General features: G+C 52.8%; 1 protein-coding gene across 1 annotated transcript in view; it reads right to left on the bottom strand.

The window, feature by feature from the left end:
• dennd1b (DENN/MADD domain containing 1B) overlaps positions 1-20,000 on the bottom strand; it is a gene marked incomplete at its 3' end in the record, with an annotated part of 71,473 nt that overhangs the window by 13,259 nt on the left and 38,214 nt on the right. Inside the window, exons 8-9 of the mRNA XM_084443816.1 lie at positions 16,783-16,908; positions 4,056-4,157 (exon numbers count right to left, since the gene is read on the bottom strand). Coding sequence (XP_084299942.1) covers positions 4,056-4,157; positions 16,783-16,908 — 228 coding nt within the window. The remainder of the gene's footprint in view (positions 1-4,055; positions 4,158-16,782; positions 16,909-20,000) is intronic.

Genomic DNA, 20,000 nt, shown 5'->3' with positions numbered 1-20,000 from the left:
ACCGCTTATTAAAGAGGGGGGGGGGGGGGGGGGGGTATTGGGGGGTGCAAGGTAAAAAAATAAAAATAAATAAAATAAAATAAAACACACAACCAAGAGTTTTTAATCCTACCTGGTCCAGACTACCTCCCCAGATTAAATGAATTGCAGGGATTTGGTAATTGGGAGCAGGTGGGGGATTAGGTTTGCAGACGTGCATACTGCACGCAGTCTGGAGCATCAGTAAGGGTTAATTTCCTCCCTTTGTCACATGGAGGTTATAAAACACATCTCATAAATATGGTCGTAATAACCCAGCCATTACCCATGTCGCACGCACGCACGCACGCACGCACGCACGCACGCACGCACACACACACCTCAGCTTCTGTGATAAACACGGAAAATAACAGCATTCCTCAGATGTTACTCCATGAAAACACCTACAGATTTTTACAACCAATGACCAAAGAAATGGAAATTTAAAAGAAAACACGCAAAGAAATGAAATAAAATCATAAAACATCAAAGGATTCATATGATCATGGCCCATGATAAGAGTTCTGGCCCTGATAGTAAAGCAGCGGCCTGGTAGCGTTCAGGAGCAGCAGGGACATGGCAGGTCCCACAGTGGGTTAGGGTTAGGGTTAGGGTTACCTAAAGGGTTACCTAGGAACCCTAATCCTAACCCTAACCCCGTTCAGGAGCAGCAGGGACATGGCAGGTCCCACAGGGCCAGAACCAGAACCACTACAACAGATATTTCCTTACAGAAAGGCAATGCGTCTTCTCAATCTTCATCGATCGATCAACAAAGTATCTATTTATTGTTATAGGTCGTTGGACCTCTGAGCCACATCGGGTGGGCTGCTTAAAGCTTGGTATGCAGTATGTGTGTGTGTTAGGGTTAGGGTTAGTAAGGGTTAGGGTTAGGGTTAGGTGTGTTAGCTGGGCGGTGTCTGGGTGGGGCTCTCAGTGGAGTGGGAGCTAACTAGGGTTAGGGTTAGTTAGGGTTAGGGTTAGGTGTGTTAGCTGGGCGGTGTCTGGGCGGGGCTCTCAGTGGAGTGGGAGCTAACTAGCTAGCTGTCTGCTGCCCCGCTCTCCTGCCGACCTGATCGAGGGGGAACTTCGTCATTAGACCCTTTTAATGAGAGATGAGACGGCAGCTTTCAGCCACTGCTCTTCTGGCCCAATTAGTGCACATAATCAACCCAAATCATCACCTAGCCAAAGCCCCACTTTATCCCTCCCCTCTAACTCCCTTATAGGATTACCTCTCCTCACTGTGGCCCATAATTAGATACTGGACCGGAACAAACAAAGGGCTCTCCAGGACATACATGCAGAGTTCGCCACAGCTTGGCGTTATGCAGTCCTTTGTCGTTTTGTTCCAAGAAGGATACTTCAATTAAAAACAAAACATCTTTTCGAAAAAAATGAGTAATAAAAGTATTATAGTATAATAAAATAATAGAAAAGAGCTCAACGTAACCAGTTGCATTGAGTAGTTCAAAAGAAATTGAGTCAAAAGACTGCTCCCCATGAAAGAAATACGATATAATTAACATTTACTGCTCTGTATGCAACTTGTAAATCCAAAACCAAGAGGAAAATTGTAACTGACTTCAACTAGATTAATATTAAGATTAAGAGCAAGAAGAGTTGTTCCACATTGTCTTCTGACTGTGGAGTCCAGGCCTTTGAGGTAAGTCATGCTCCACTTCATCCGGCACACCTGTTGTGCAGCATGTCCACTCTTAGGGGTTCCGGGATGGTCCATCTGGGATCCAGGGACAGAACCCTCCCTGCCCGGATGATGTTCTAGATTAGAACTCGGGAGTTCCAGAACATCTGGGTCGACTACCTCTTGACCCGAAGGGCAGCATCGACATCTTCAACACAGAGATGCATATCTGAGGCTGCCCGCTGAGAGCAGGATGGGAGAAAGATGTCCTAACGTCATCTAGAGCGCTGGCTCATATTGAGTCCTAACGTTATCTGGAGCGCTGGCTCATATTGAGTCCTAACGTTATCTGGAGCGCTGGCTCATATTAAGTCCTAGCGTTATCTGGAGCGCTGGCTCATATTGAGTCCTAACGTTATCTGGAGCGCGGGCTCATATTGAGTCCTAACGTCATCTGGAGCGCTGGCTCATATTGAGTCCTAACGTTATCTGGAGCGCTGGCTCATATTGAGTCCTAACGTTATCTGGAGCGCTGGCTCATATTGAGTCCTAACGTTATCTGGAGCGCTGGCTCATATGGGGTCCTAACGTTATCTGGAGCGCTGGCTCATATTGAGTCCTAACGTCATCTGGAGCGCTGGCTCATATTAAGTCCTAACGTTATCTGGAGCGCTGGCTCATATTAAGTCCTAGCGTTATCTGGAGCGCTGGCTCATATTGAGTCCTAGCGTTATCTGGAGCGCTGGCTCATATTGAGTCCTAACGTTATCTGGAGCGCTGGCTCATATTGAGTCCTAACGTTATCTGGAGCGCTGGCTCATATTGAGTCCTAACGTTATCTGGAGCGCTGGCTCATATTGAGTCCTAACGTTATCTGGAGCGCTGGCTCATATTGAGTCCTAACGTTATCTGGAGCGTTGGCTCATATTGAGTCCTAACGTTATCTGGAGCGCTGGCTCATATTAAGTCCTAACGTCATCTGGAGCGCTGGCTCATATTGAGCGGCTCTTTTCTGTGGAGAAACAACCGCATGCCCGCTCGGATTCGCTGCACTGGAAAGGCAGTCGTACATTCTGACTAAGATATGATTATTGATTTGTCGAAGGTATCATGTATGTGAACAGAGTTCCTCTGTTTGGCTGGGTAAAGGGTTAGGCTTTCTCCTGGTCTAATGAGAACCATGTAGGCTCTGCTCTTGTCAATAAGTGGGGGAGGCTTGACTGCATCTGTCTCTACTGAAGGGGGGTGGGGGGCTATAAGGGCAGAGGGTGTGTGTGTGTGTGTGTGTGTGTGTGTGTGTGTGTGTGTGTGTGTGTGTGTGTGTGCGTGCGTGTGTGCGTGTGTGTGTGCGTGTGTGTGTGTGTGTGTGTGTGTGTGTGCAGGGGTGCGGGGTGGTTGATAGAAAGCAGGTTATTGTTGACAGCCTTTCCCCTGCATTCTCTTGGCAGATTTCCCTCACTTGTTCTGTCTGTGAATGGACGGCTGGACGGGCTGGGACACACCAGGGCTGGAGGATGTGAGTGTGTGTTTATCTGAGAGAGAGATACTGTAGATGAGAGAGAGAGAGAGAGAGAGAGAGAGAGAGAGAGAGAGAGAGAGAGAGAGGAGAGATAGAGAGAGAGAGAGAGAGAGAGAGCGAGAGAGAGAGAGAGGAGAGATAGAGAGAAAGAATTTCGGAGGAAAGTTTTTTTTCCAGAGTTTCAGAAAAAGGGAGGAATGTTTCTGTGTGTGCGTACAGTATATGTGTGTGTGTGTGTGCGTGTGTGTGTGTGCGTGCGTGTATATGTGTGTGTGCGTGTATATGTGTGTGTGTGTGGATATGTGTGTGTGTGTGTGTGTGTGTGTGTGTGTGTGTGTGTGTGTGTGTGTGGATGTAGGTCATGGCCAGAGCAGAGCTGGGGCGGACCGCTGGCCTCTCTCACTTTATCTGTGAGGAGGAAAGGAGATAAAGGCGTTGCGTCCCCCTCCAGAGGGCCGATAAGCAGGCGTTTCCCAATGCTACCGCACAGGCAGGAGAGGAGAGCAGAGGGAGGAGCCTTTTCAACCGCCGCCCGCTATCTCCACTGCCTGGGAAAGTTATGGATGGGCAGAGCGTCCGAAACAAAGGCCTGATTGAGCGGCCATCTTCTGACCCAGCGGAATAAATCACACACTTATCAGAGCACTCAAACAGCACCAGGTCCAGAGAGCCGCTTTATACACAGAGTGGGCTGGAAAGAGGCTTTACATTTCTTTGTCAAGCTCCTAGGTTTCAAGGTTACACACGTACAAAACACGCATGCACACGCACAAACAAACACACACACGCACGCACACACACGCGCACGCATGCATGCACGCACACACACACACACACACACACACACACACACACACACACACAGACGTATACCTGTTTGAAGAGCTGCAGATTGATTGCCATCTCTAGAAAGCTCCTCGTGGCGCTAGAGCGATGGGCCACGAAGCTCTCCTCACAGAACGTGATCGGTTCCCCCTGAACAACAGGAAGAGCACAGGAACAACAGTAAGAGCACATGAACAACAGGAAGAGCACAGGAACAACAGGAAGAGCACAGGAACAACAGGAAGAGCACAGGAACAACAGGAAGAGCACAGGAACAACAGGAAGAGCACAGGAACAACAGGAAGAGCACAGGAACACGTTTAGAATCTGCTCAAATGACTTTAACGTGTGATTATTCCTGATGAGAGGAGGAGAGATGGCCCTGACCATACAGGACAGGATACGAAAAATGATTCATTTTGATGTCTAACAACAGTGAGAGCAAGAAAGCAGTGGGATGAAGGAGGAATGTGTTCAAACCGCCCTGAGATGGTTCTCTGGGCAGATCTCTCATCCACCCAGGAGAGGCCGTCCCGGTAAACCTTATGCCGACGTCGCCGGGTTCTTTACGCTCGCACACAGCATTACCATCTCTTACATAATTTCAGTTAGCCTCTGGCCCACAGGCCTGGGGGGGCAGCCACCGTGAGCCTGCAGTCATTCAAGAGCTCGCTCTCTCTCTCCGAATTAATTTCCACATGTGTGGAACAGCGCTTGCGTGTTTCAGGCGAAGGGCAGATACAAGCATCCAGGGCCCTTTCAGGGGTACAAGCATCCAGGGCCCTTTCAGGGGTACAAGCATCCAGGGCCCTTTCAGGGGTACAAGCATCCAGGGCCCTTTCAGGGGTACAAGCATCCAGGGCCCTTTCAGGGGTACAAGCATCCAGGGCCCTTTCAGGGGTACAAGCATCCAGGGCCCTTTCAGGGGTACAAGCATCCAGGGCCCTTTCAGGGGTACAAGCATCCAGGGCCCTTTCAGGGGTACAAGCATCCAGGGCCCTTTCAGGGGTACAAGCATCCAGGGCCCTTTCAGGGGTACAAGCATCCAGGGCCCTTTCAGGGGTACAAGCATCCAGGGCCCTTTCAGGGGTACAAGCATCCAGGGCCCTTTCAGGGGTACAAGCATCCAGGGCCCTTTCAGGGGTACAAGCATCCAGGGCCCTTTCAGGGGTACAAGCATCCAGGGCCCTTTCAGGGGTAAAAGCATCCAGGGCCCTTTCAGGGGTACAAGCATCCAGGGCCCTTTCAGGGGTACAAGCATCCAGGGCCCTTTCAGGGGTGATGCTACCATCCCAGTCACATCACTGCTACTCTGGTTTGATTAGCGGAGCTCCTATTCAACAACGCCGCTGGTTCTTCACAGAGCAAAGCTCCTCCCAGGGAACCAGCATGACCAGCAGACATCGCTCCTAGAGAACCAGCATGACCACCAGACACGCTCCTAGAGAACCAGCATGACCACCAGACATGGCTCCTCCTAGAGAACCAGCATGACCAGCAGACATCGCTCCTAGAGAACCAGCATGACCACCAGACATGGCTCCTAGAGAACCAGCATGACCACCAGACATGGCTCCTAGAGAACCAGCTTGACCAGCAGACATCGCTCCTAGAGAACCAGCATGACCAGCAGACATGGCTCCTAGAGAACCAGCATGACCAGCAGACATCGCTCCTCCTAGAGAACCAGCATGACCACCAGACATCGCTCCTAGAGAACCAGCATGACCACCAGACATCGCTCCTAGAGAACCAGCATGACCAGCAGACATCGCTCCTCCCAGAGAACCAGCATGACCAGCAGACATCGCTCCTAGAGAACCAGCATGACCAGCAGACATCGCTCCTAGAGAACCAGCATGACCACCAGACATCGCTCCTAGAGAACCAGCATGACCACCAGACATGGCTCCTACAGAACCAGCATGACCACCAGACATGGCTCCTCCCAGAGAACCAGCATGACCACCAGACATGGCTCCTCCCAGAGAACCAGCATGACCACCAGACATGGCTCCTCCTAGAGAACCAGCATGACCAGCAGACATCGCTCCTAGAGAACCAGCATGACCACCAGACATGGCTCCTCCTAGAGAACCAGCATGACCAGCAGACATCGCTCCTAGAGAACCAGCATGACCACCAGACATCGCTCCTAGAGAACCAGCATGACCACCAGACATGGCTCCTAGAGAACCAGCTTGACCAGCAGACATCGCTCCTAGAGAACCAGCATGACGAGCAGACATCGCTCCTAGAGAACCAGCATGACCACCAGACATCGCTCCTAGAGAACCAGCATGACCACCAGACATCGCTCCTAGAGAACCAGCATGACCACCAGACATCGCTCCTCCTAGAGAACCAGCATGACCACCAGACACGCTCCTAGAGAACCAGCATGACCACCAGACATCGCTCCTAGAGAACCAGCATGACCAGCAGACATCGCTCCTAGAGAACCAGCATGACCAGCAGACATCGCTCCTAGAGAACCAGCATGACCACCAGACATGGCTCCTAGAGAACCAGCATGACCACCAGACATCGCTCCTAGAGAACCAGCATGACCAGCAGACATCGCTCCTAGAGAACCAGCATGACCACCAGACATCGCTCCTAGAGAACCAGCATGACCACCAGACATCGCTCCTACAGAACCAGCATGACCACCAGACATCGCTCCTCCCAGAGAACCAGCATGACCACCAGACATGGCTCCTCCTAGAGAACCAGCATGACCAGCAGACATGGCTCCTAGAGAACCAGCATGACCACCAGACATGGCTCCTCCTAGAGAACCAGCATGACCAGCAGACATGGCTCCTAGAGAACCAGCATGACCAGCAGACATGGCTCCTAGAGAACCAGCATGACCACCAGACATCGCTCCTAGAGAACCAGCATGACCACCAGACATGGCTCCTCCTAGAGAACCAGCATGACCAGCAGACATGGCTCCTAGAGAACCAGCATGACCACCAGACATCGCTCCTAGAGAACCAGCATGACCAGCAGACATGGCTCCTAGAGAACCAGCATGACCACCAGACATCGCTCCTAGAGAACCAGCATGACCAGCAGACATGGCTCCTAGAGAACCAGCATGACCACCAGACATCGCTCCTAGAGAAACAGCATGACCACCAGACATCGCTCCTAGAGAACCAGCATGACCACCAGACATGGCTCCTAGAGAACCAGCATGACCACCAGACATCGCTCCTAGAGAACCAGCATGACCACCAGACATCGCTCCTACAGAACCAGCATGACCACCAGACATCGCTCCTAGAGAACCAGCATGACCACCAGACATCGCTCCTACAGAACCAGCATGACCACCAGACATGGCTCCTAGAGAACCAGCATGACCACCAGACATGGCTCCTACAGAACCAGCATGACCACCAGACATCGCTCCCAGAGAACCAGCATGACCACCAGACATGGCTCCTCCTAGAGAACCAGCATGACCACCAGACATCGCTCCTCCTAGAGAACCAGCATGACCAGCAGACATCGCTCCTAGAGAACCAGCATGACCACCAGACATCGCTCCTCCTAGAGAACCAGCATGACCACCAGACATGGCTCCTAGAGAACCAGCATGACCACCAGACATCGCTCCTAGAGAACCAGCATGACCAGCAGACATCGCTCCTACAGAACCAGCTTGACCACCAGACATCGCTCCTAGAGAACCAGCATGACCACCAGACATGGCTCCTAGAGAACCAGCATGACCAGCAGACATCGCTCCTAGAGAACCAGCATGACCACCAGACATCGCTCCTACAGAACCAGCTTGACCACCAGACATCGCTCCTAGAGAACCAGCATGACCACCAGACATGGCTCCTAGAGAACCAGCATGACCACCAGACATCGCTCCTAGAGAACCAGCATGACCACCAGACATCGCTCCTAGAGAACCAGCATGACCACCAGACATCGCTCCTAGAGAACCAGCATGACCAGCAGACATCGCTCCTAGAGAACCAGCATGACCACCAGACATCCCTCCTAGAGAACCAGCATGACCACCAGACATCGCTCCTAGAGAACCAGCATGACCACCAGACATGGCTCCTCCTAGAGAACCAGCATGACCACCAGACATCGCTCCTAGAGAACCAGCAAGACCACCAGACATCGCTCCTAGAGAACCAGCATGACCACCAGACATGGCTCCTAGAGAACCAGCATGACCACCAGACATGGCTCCTAGAGAACCAGCATGACCAGCAGACATGGCTCCTAGAGAACCAGCATGACCACCAGACATGGCTCCTAGAGAACCAGCATGACCACCAGACATGGCTCCTAGAGAACCAGCATGACCACCAGACATCGCTCCTAGAGAACCAGCATGACCACCAGACATGGCTCCTAGAGAACCAGCATGACCACCAGACATGGCTCCTAGAGAACCAGCATGACCAGCAGACATGGCTCCTAGAGAACCAGCATGACCAGCAGACATCGCTCCTCCCAGAGAACCAGCATGACCAGCAGACATCGCTCCTAGAGAACCAGCATGACCACCAGACATCGCTCCTAGAGAACCAGCATGACCACCAGACATCGCTCCTAGAGAACCAGCATGACCAGCAGACATCGCTCCTAGAGAACCAGCTTGACCACCAGACATGGCTCCTAGAGAACCAGCATGACCAGCAGACATGGCTCCTAGAGAACCAGCATGACCACCAGACATGGCTCCTAGAGAACCAGCATGACCACCAGACATGGCTCCTAGAGAACCAGCATGACCACCAGACATCGCTCCTCCCAGAGAACCAGCATGACCACCAGACATCGCTCCTAGAGAACCAGCATGACCAGCAGACATGGCTCCTAGAGAACCAGCATGACCACCAGACATCGCTCCTACAGAACCAGCATGACCACCAGACATCGCTCCTAGAGAACCAGCATGACCAGCAGACATCGCTCCTACAGAACCAGCATGACCAGCAGACATGGCTCCTAGAGAACCAGCATGACCAGCAGACATGGCTCCTAGAGAACCAGCATGACCAGCAGACATGGCTCCTAGAGAACCAGCATGACCACCAGACATCGCTCCTACAGAACCAGCATGACCAGCAGACATGGCTCCTAGAGAACCAGCATGACCACCAGACACGCTCCTAGAGAACCAGCATGACCACCAGACATGGCTCCTAGAGAACCAGCATGACCACCTGACATCGCTCCTCCCAGAGAACCAGCATGACCACCAGACATCGCTCCTAGAGAACCAGCATGACCACCAGACATCGCTCCTAGAGAACCAGCATGACCAGCAGACATGGCTCCTAGAGAACCAGCATGACCACCAGACATCGCTCCTAGAGAACCAACATGACCACCAGACATGGCTCCTACAGAACCAGCATGACCACCAGACACGCTCCTAGAGAACCAGCATGACCACCATACATCGCTCCTAGAGAACCAGCATGACCAGCAGACATCGCTCCTAGAGAACCAGCATGACCACCAGACACGCTCCTAGAGAACCAGCATGACCACCAGACATCGCTCCTAGAGAACCAGCATGACCAGCAGACATGGCTCCTAGAGAACCAGCATGACCACCAGACATCGCTCCTAGAGAACCAGCATGACCAGCAGACATCGCTCCTAGAGAACCAGCATGACCACCAGACATCCCTCCTAGAGAACCAGCATGACCACCAGACATCGCTCCTAGAGAACCAGCATGACCAGCAGACATCGCTCCTAGAGAACCAGCATGACCACCAGACATCGCTCCTACAGAACCAGCATGACCAGCAGACATGGCTCCTAGAGAACCAGCATGACCAGCAGACATGGCTCCTAGAGAACCAGCATGACCAGCAGACATGGCTCCTACAGAACCAGCATGACCACCAGACACGCTCCTAGAGAACCAGCATGACCAGCAGACATCGCTCCTAGAGAACCAGCATGACCACCAGACATCGCTCCTAGAGAACCAGCATGACCAGCAGACATCGCTCCTAGAGAACCAGCATGACCACCAGACATCGCTCCTAGAGAACCAGCATGACCACCAGACACGCTCCTAGAGAACCAGCATGACCAGCAGACATCGCTCCTAGAGAACCAGCATGACCACCAGACATCGCTCCTAGAGAACCAGCATGACCACCAGACATCGCTCCTACAGAACCAGCATGACCAGCAGACATCGCTCCTACAGAACCAGCATGACCAGCAGACATGGCTCCTAGAGAACCAGCTTGACCACCAGACATCGCTCCTAGAGAACCAGCATGACCAGCAGACATGGCTCCTACAGAACCAGCATGACCACCAGACATCGCTCCTCCCAGAGAACCAGCATGACCAGCAGACATCGCTCCTAGAGAACCAGCATGACCACCAGACATCGCTCCTCCTAGAGAACCAGCATGACCACCAGACATCGCTCCTACAGAACCAGCATGACCACCAGACATGGCTCCTAGAGAACCAGCATGACCACCAGACATCGCTCCTAGAGAACCAGCATGACCACCAGACATGGCTCCTCCTAGAGAACCAGCATGACCAGCAGACATCGCTCCTAGAGAACCAGCATGACCAGCAGACATGGCTCCTAGAGAACCAGCATGACCACCAGACATCGCTCCTCCCAAAGAACCAGCATGACCAGCAGACATCGCTCCTACAGAACCAGCATGACCAGCAGACATCGCTCCTAGAGAACCAGCATGACCAGCAGATATTGCTCCTACAGAACCAGCATGACCACCAGACATGGCTCCTAGAGAACCAGCATGACCACCAGACATCGCTCCTAGAGAACCAGCATGACCAGCAGACATCGCTCCTAGAGAACCAGCATGACCAGCAGATATTGCTCCTACAGAACCAGCATGACCACCAGACATGGCTCCTAGAGAACCAGCATGACCACCAGACATCGCTCCTAGAGAACCAGCATGACCAGCAGACATCGCTCCTAGAGAACCAGCATGACCACCAGACATCGCTCCTAGAGAACCAGCATGACCACCAGACATCGCTCCTAGGGAACCAGCATGACCACCAGACACGCTCCTAGAGAACCAGCATGACCACCAGACATCGCTCCTAGAGAACCAGCATGACCACCAGACATGGCTCCTAGAGAACCAGCTTGACCAGCAGACACGCTCCTAGAGAACCAGCATGACCAGCAGACATCGCTCCTAGAGAACCAGCTTGACCAGCAGACACGCTCCTAGAGAACCAGCATGACCACCAGACATGGCTCCTCCTAGAGAACCAGCATGACCAGCAGACATCGCTCCTAGAGAACCAGCATGACCACCAGACATCGCTCCTAGAGAACCAGCATGACCACCAGACATGGCTCCTAGAGAACCAGCTTGACCAGCAGACATCGCTCCTAGAGAACCAGCATGACCAGCAGACATGGCTCCTAGAGAACCAGCATGACCACCAGACATCGCTCCTCCCAGAGAACCAGCATGACCAGCAGACATCGCTCCTAGAGAACCAGCATGACCACCAGACATCGCTCCTAGAGAACCAGCATGACCAGCAGACATGGCTCCTACAGAACCAGCATGACCAGCAGACATGGCTCCTAGAGAACCAGCATGACCACCAGACATCGCTCCTAGAGAACCAGCATGACCACCAGACATCGCTCCTACAGAACCAGCATGACCACCAGACATCGCTCCTAGAGAACCAGCATGACCAGCAGACATGGCTCCTAGAGAACCAGCATGACCAGCAGACATGGCTCCTAGAGAACCAGCATGACCACCTGACATCGCTCCTAGAGAACCAGCATGACCACCAGACATGGCTCCTACAGAACCAGCATGACCAGCAGACATGGCTCCTACAGAACCAGCATGACCACCAGACATCGCTCCTAGAGAACCAGCATGACCAGCAGACATGGCTCCTAGAGAACCAGCATGACCACCAGACATGGCTCCTAGAGAACCAGCATGACCACCAGACATGGCTCCTAGAGAACCAGCATGACCACCAGACATGGCTCCTAGAGAACCAGCATGACCACCAGACATCGCTCCTAGAGAACCAGCATGACCAGCAGACATGGCTCCTAGAGAACCAGCATGACCACCAGACATGGCTCCTAGAGAACCAGAATGACCACCAGACATCGCTCCTAGGGAACCAGCATGACCACCAGACATGGCTCCTACAGAACCAGCATGACCACCAGACATCGCTCCTAGAGAACCAGCATGACCAGCAGACATCGCTCCTAGAGAACCAACATGACCACCAGACATCGCTCCTAGAGAACCAGCATGACCACCAGACATGGCTCCTAGAGAACCAGCATGACCACCAGACATGGCTCCTAGAGAACCAGCATGACCACCAGACATCGCTCCTAGAGAACCAGCATGACCACCAGACATCGCTCCTCCTAGAGAACCAGCATGACCACCAGACATCGCTCCTAGAGAACCAGCATGACCAGCAGACATCGCTCCTAGAGAACCAGCATGACCACCAGACATGGCTCCTCCCAGAGAACCAGCATGACCACCAGACATCGCTCCTAGAGAACCAGCATGACCACCAGACATCGCTCCTAGAGAACCAGCATGACCACCAGACATCGCTCCTAGAGAACCAGCATGACCAGCAGACATCGCTCCTACAGAACCAGCATGACCACCAGACATCGCTCCTAGAGAACCAGCATGACCACCAGACATCGCTCCTAGAGAACCAGCATGACCAGCAGACATCGCTCCTAGAGAACCAGCTTGACCACCAGACATGGCTCCTAGAGAACCAGCATGACCACCAGACATGGCTCCTAGAGAACCAGCATGACCACCAGACATGGCTCCTAGAGAACCAGCATGACCACCAGACATGGCTCCTAGAGAACCAGCATGACCACCAGACATCGCTCCTAGAGAACCAGCATGACCAGCAGACATGGCTCCTAGAGAACCAGCATGACCACCAGACATCGCTCCTAGAGAACCAGCATGACCACCAGACATCGCTCCTAGAGAACCAGCATGACCACCAGACATCGCTCCTACAGAACCAGCATGACCACCAGACATCGCTCCTAGAGAACCAGCATGACCAGCAGACATCGCTCCTACAGAACCAGCATGACCAGCAGACATGGCTCCTAGAGAACCAGCATGACCAGCAGACATGGCTCCTAGAGAACCAGCATGACCAGCAGACATGGCTCCTAGAGAACCAGCATGACCACCAGACATCGCTCCTACAGAACCAGCATGACCAGCAGACATGGCTCCTAGAGAACCAGCATGACCACCAGACACGCTCCTAGAGAACCAGCATGACCACCAGACATCGCTCCTCCCAGAGAACCAGCATGACCACCAGACATCGCTCCTAGAGAACCAGCATGACCACCAGACATGGCTCCTACAGAACCAGCTTGACCACCAGACATCGCTCCTAGAGAACCAGCATGACCAGCAGACATCGCTCCTAGAGAACCAGCATGACCACCAGACATCGCTCCTACAGAACCAGCTTGACCACCAGACATGGCTCCTAGAGAACCAGCATGACCAGCAGACATGGCTCCTAGAGAACCAGCATGACCACCAGACACGCTCCTAGAGAACCAGCATGACCACCAGACATCGCTCCTAGAGAACCAGCATGACCAGCAGACATGGCTCCTAGAGAACCAGAATGACCACCAGACATCGCTCCTAGAGAACCAGCATGACCACCATACATCGCTCCTAGAGAACCAGCATGACCAGCAGACATGGCTCCTAGAGAACCAGCATGACCACCAGACATCGCTCCTAGAGAACCAGCATGACCACCAGACATCGCTCCTACAGAACCAGCATGACCACCAGACATCGCTCCTACAGAACCAGCATGACCAGCAGACATGGCTCCTAGAGAACCAGCATGACCAGCAGACATCGCTCCTAGAGAACCAGCATGACCACCAGACATCGCTCCTACAGAACCAGCATGACCAGCAGACATGGCTCCTAGAGAACCAGCATGACCAGCAGACATGGCTCCTAGAGAACCAGCATGACCAGCAGACATGGCTCCTACAGAACCAGCATGACCACCAGACACGCTCCTAGAGAACCAGCATGACCAGCAGACATCGCTCCTAGAGAACCAGCATGACCACCAGACATCGCTCCTAGAGAACCAGCATGACCAGCAGACATCGCTCCTAGAGAACCAGCATGACCACCAGACATCGCTCCTAGAGAACCAGCATGACCACCAGACACGCTCCTAGAGAACCAGCATGACCAGCAGACATCGCTCCTAGAGAACCAGCATGACCACCAGACATCGCTCCTAGAGAACCAGCATGACCACCAGACATGGCTCCTAGAGAACCAGCATGACCACCAGACATGGCTCCTAGAGAACCAGCATGACCACCAGACATCGCTCCTACAGAACCAGCATGACCACCAGACATCGCTCCTACAGAACCAGCATGACCACCAGACATCGCTCCTAGAGAACCAGCATGACCAGCAGACATGGCTCCTAGAGAACCAGCATGACCACCAGACATGGCTCCTACAGAACCAGCATGACCAGCAGACATGGCTCCTCCTAGAGAACCAGCATGACCAGCAGACATGGCTCCTCCTAGAGAACCAGCATGACCACCAGACATGGCTCCTACAGAACCAGCATGACCACCAGACATGGCTCCTACAGAACCAGCATGACCAGCAGACATGGCTCCTCCTAGAGAACCAGCATGACCACCAGACATGGCTCCTAGAGAACCAGCATGACCACCAGACATCGCTCCTACAGAACCAGCATGACCACCAGACATGGCTCCTAGAGAACCAGCATGACCACCAGACATGGCTCCTACAGAACCAGCATGACCAGCAGACATGGCTCCTCCTAGAGAACCAGCATGACCACCAGACATCGCTCCTAGAGAACCAGCATGACCACCAGACATGGCTCCTATAGAACCAGCATGACCAGCAGACATCGCTCCTAGAGAACCAGCATGACCACCAGACACGCTCCTAGAGAACCAGCATGACCAGCAGACATCGCTCCTAGAGAACCAGCATGACCACCAGACATCGCTCCTCCCAGAGAACCAGCATGACCACCAGACATGGCTCCTAGAGAACCAGCGTGACCAGCAGACATCGCTCCTAGAGAACCAGCATGACCAGCAGACATGGCTCCTAGAGAACCAGCATGACCAGCAGACATCGCTCCTAGAGAACGGAGCAGCACCCTATTTCTCGCCCTCTCCTCCATAGACGGATGTGTTTCTGAGGTGATGAATGACGTGGGGGGGGGGGGGGGGGGGCAGGAGAGGAAATTGATGACCTACTGTGTATGCCTAATGTTGCTATCATCATCCGTTTGTTTTCTGAAGTGATTATCGTTTCCCTGCATTGTGTCATTTACAGCTCAGCAAGGTTCCGCCAAGTACTGAACCTCCTGCCCCCCTGGCAGAAGCATCGGGGCTCCGTACACACACTACTCACACCAGGGCTCCATACACACACTACTCACACCAGGGCTCCCTACACACACTCCTCACACCAGGGCTCCGTACACACACTACTCCCACCAGGGCTCCTACACACTCCTCACACCAGGGCTCCCTACACACACTACTCACACCAGGGCTCCCTACACACACTCCTCACACCAGGGCTCCCTACACACACTACTCACACCAGGGCTCCCTACACACACTACTCACACCAGGGCTCCATACACACACTACTCACACCAGGGCTCCCTACACACACTACTCACACCAGGGCTCCCTACACACACTACTCACACCAGGGCTCCGTACACACACTACTCACACCAGGGCTCCATACACACACTACTCACACCAGGGTCTGTCTTTAGATTCTCATCTAAACCTACAATTGTATCACTGAAACATCCCTTTCTATTTCTCCTGACTCGTCTCTCTGCTCCTTCACACAACGGCACATTCAACCGCATCGTCACTCGACAGATACATGTGATCAAATAATATCCCGGACTAGTTGTAGTGAGTTATTATGTGAGTAGTTGTAGTGAGTTATTAAGCGCTGATCCAGCAGTTTTTCTAGGAATCATATGGAGAGATGGTGTACTCTGAGAAACACACACACACACACACACACACACACACACACACACACACTCGCTCCCTTTTCTGTGTTTCTGTCTGAAGGAAGGCAGTATGTTTCACATAGACAGTATAGAGGAAACACAGGCACAGCATCAATTATGTATCTGCACTCCGCAAGCCTACATAGTCCAATTATCCTTAAAGCTGCTGAACACAGCCCTGCTGTTTGACAAACAGGACATTCTGTAGTTTGTTCAGCTCTGGACCAGAGTTGGAAAGAGAAATGTTGGGGGTTTAGAGAGGGATAGACCAAGAGGTGTCTAAGGGGATCTTCAAAGGGAGTGTCATGTCTCCTTGCAGCTTTTCATTGGTTCAGACAAGCCCCCCTTTACTCATCGACCAAACATGCACCTTTTACTTTCAGTCAAATCTCGATCTGATCAAGCGTCTGTAAAACTGGACTGACCAAAAGATAAACATGTTCAATAAGACTATTGAAAATCTAAAATTAAAATGAATCAATATTCCCTTCGTTGTCTGAAATTCTATGTAATATAACATGTTTTGTTTTCTATGTTGTTAATGTGTGTAAGTGTGGTGGGACTGGGTTGAGTTCAGGATGGTCTGGGATCATGAGGAAAGCCTTACGGGTTTATATCTGAGGGCGTCTCGGTACGACCCGAACAACGCAGCCTGAGAGCGCAGGAAGGCTCTGGACACCCCACTTCCTGTGGCTGTGGACTGCTTCTTCAACTTACTCTTCAGAGAAGACACCTGCCAGGGAGAAAAATAGAAAGAGCGATGTACGGAGAGAGAGAGAGAGAGAGAGAGAGAGAGAGAGAAGAGGGGAGGAGGAGGGAGAGAGAGGGAAAAGGGGGGAGACGGAGGGGTAAAAGTTAAATTATCACCTCTGAAATTGGCAGAAGGAACAGCGAACCCATTCTGGGTGTGAAGTGTCACATTTACAGGTCATTCCAAAAAAAGGATGAAAAGAAGTGAAAGGTTCCCTCGTTCCTCGGAGCTTATCTGTTGTGCTGCCGAGAGCACCTGCTGCTCTGCTAATTGAGAGGAGGATCGCGGAAGAGAGGGAGGAGAGGGAGGGGGTGGAGGAGAGGGAGGGGGTGGAGGAGAGGGAGGAGAGGGCTGTGAGGAGGAGAGGGAGGGGAGGGAGGAGAGGGAGGAGAGGGGGAGAGGGCTGAGAGGAGGAGAGGGCTGTGAGGAGGAGGAGGAGGAGGAGGTGATGAACCACTCTCTGTCCTAAAGCTTAGTACAGGACTAAAGACTAGACTAGGGTTAGGGTTATACATAGATACTAGGGACCTAGACTAGGGTTAGGGTTATACATAGATAATAGGGACCTAGACTAGGGTTAGGGTTATACATAGATAATAGGGACCTAGACTAGGGTTAGGGTTATACATAGATAATAGGGACCTAGACTAGGGTTAGGGTTATACATAGATAATAGGGACCTAGACTAATACATAGATATCTGAGAGAAACGCGCTCACACACAGCTGCTGAATGAGCATCTACGCAATGATGGATGGCGCTCATTACAAGTGTCAACTTATGGATTCTAATGCGGTAATGGCACCAAAAGGCCAAGCAAACGGGGGACCTCTGAGCTGGGGGGTGGCCTGTGTGTCTGGGCTGGGGGGTGGCCTGTGTGTCTGGGCTGGGGGGTGGCCTGTGTGTCTGGGCTGGGGGGTGGCCTGTGTGTCTGGGCTGGGGGGTGGCCTGTGTGTCTGAGCTGGGGGGTGGCCTGTGTGTCTGGGCTGGGGGGTGGCCTGTGTGTCTGGGCTGGGTAGGCGAGCTGTGTTGTCTGGGCTGGGGGGTGGCCTGTGTGTCTGGGCTGGGGGGTGGCCTGTGTGTCTGGGCTGGGGGGTGGCCTGTGTGTCTGGGCTGGGGGGTGGCCTGTGTGTCTGGGCTGGGGGTTGGCCTGTGTGTCTGGGCTGGGGGGTGGCCTGTGTGTCTGGGCTGGGGGGTGGCCTGTGTGTCTGGGCTGGGGGGTGGCCTGTGTGTCTGGGCTGGGGGGTGGCCTGTGTGTCTGGGCTGGGGGGTGGCCTGTGTGTCTGGGCTGGGGGGTGGCCTGTGTGTCTGGGCTGGGGGGTGGCCTGTGGTCTGAGCTGGGGGGTGGCCTGTGTGTCTGGGCTGGGGGGTGGCCTGTGTGTCTGGGCTGGGGGGTGGCCTGTGTGTCTGGGCTGGGGGGTGGCCTGTGTGTCTGGGCTGGGGGGTGGCCTGTGTGTCTGGGCTGGGGGGTGGCCTGTGTGTCTGGGCTGGGGGGTGGCCTGTGTGTCTGGGCTGGGGGGTGGCCTGTGTGTCTGGGCTGGGGGGTGGCCTGTGTGTCTGGGCTGGGGGGTGGCCTGTGTGTCTGGGCTGGGGGGTGGCCTGTGTGTCTGGGCTGGGGGGTGGCCTGTGTGTCTGGGACTAGCAGGGAGGAGAAGCAGAGTATTCATTCAGAGGACAGACACAGAGAGACGCACTCTTAAACTGGGACAAAGACAAAACGAACATCTCCCAACTGGTCTCCCCGGGGTCTCTCGCTCGCTGGCGTGTCCCTGCGCTGCCATAGCAAACGCTCACAGGCATCAAACAGAGAAGTTTATCATGGTTAAATTAACAAGTGTCATCTCCATATTCACTCATTGCGCTAAATGCTTTTATGTTTATGTAAAGCGGTTGCTGAAATTAATATTTCATGTTTATGTGCCTTTGCTGATTTTCCTGCAAATCATTCAACTGTCTTGTTTTTTTTTGCTCCAAAGGAATGAAAGAAAGCCCAGTGTCAGTGGAACTGGGGGAGGAGTCAGTGGAGAGGGGAGGAGTCAGTGGAGAGGGGAGGAGTCAGTGGAGAGGGGTGGAGTTTTCTGTACATCAGCATCTCCAGGAGATGACTAGCAAACACTCTTTTAATGAGGGAGGGAGGAGGGGGGTCCATTATTATTTCCAATTATTATTATTTTTATTTTTTTTTACAGTCAACTGAATCCCTAATAAATGGTAGGGTTAGGGTTAGGGTTGAATCCCTAATAAATGGTATTACCAAAGCTACAACCTTGCCCCAAACTGTAATCTAAACATATCTGAGACTGCAGGAACCAAATAAACTTGTGATTAATAATTGGCTTTTGACTGTGGCACGTGCGCCTTGTCAAACATGCCGAAGAAGTAATGGCTCTGTCAGACTAATTAACTATTCTACTTTGAGCCGAGCTAACGAGAGGCGAGCTGGCATCAGAGAAGGCCTCAGCTCTACAGGTGATAACCCTATTTGGCAGTGACATTTTTTAGTGTAAAGTCACACTGGCAATGATCAGATCAAAGGCAGAGACTCCCCCATTGGGTCCAATTAGAACTATAGCATTGTAGAGAGAGGGAGGGAGGGAGGGAGGGAGGAGCCAGGGAGGGAAAGGGGGTGTGGGGGAACCAAAGAAAGAGAGACTGTGAGTTATGATATTCATAATCTATGCAGAGGGGCCTTTCCAGTATAGGTCTTTTCCCCATAGCTGTGATCTTTTCAATTTACATCAAGGGAGGACGGTTGTGGATGAAAGCAGGGCGTCCGAGGCGTGCAGCCCGCAGAGGGCAGACACGGGGCCTCATTAAGACCCAGCATCGCCGCCCCAAACAGGCCTGAAGAGCATCACATAAAGAGCAAAGGGTCAGAGGTCAGACGGAGAACAGATCTCCATTTAACTCTCCAGCTGGAGAAGATAATTAGCAGGTGCAGTGATGATCCCTGACTAACGCTAACGGAGGATCAACTGTACTGTAGGTTTCTTTGCTGCAGTGTGCCACACACACACACACACACTCACGCACACACACACACACACACACGCACGCAGACACACGCAGACACA

The sequence above is a fragment of the Borostomias antarcticus genome (assembly GCF_949987555.1).
Source record: "Borostomias antarcticus genome assembly, chromosome: 10".
Classification (NCBI taxonomy): Eukaryota; Metazoa; Chordata; class Actinopteri; order Stomiiformes; family Stomiidae; genus Borostomias; species Borostomias antarcticus.
The sequence above is the reverse complement of the archived record's forward strand: the minus strand, read 5'-3'. Positions and strand labels throughout refer to the sequence as shown.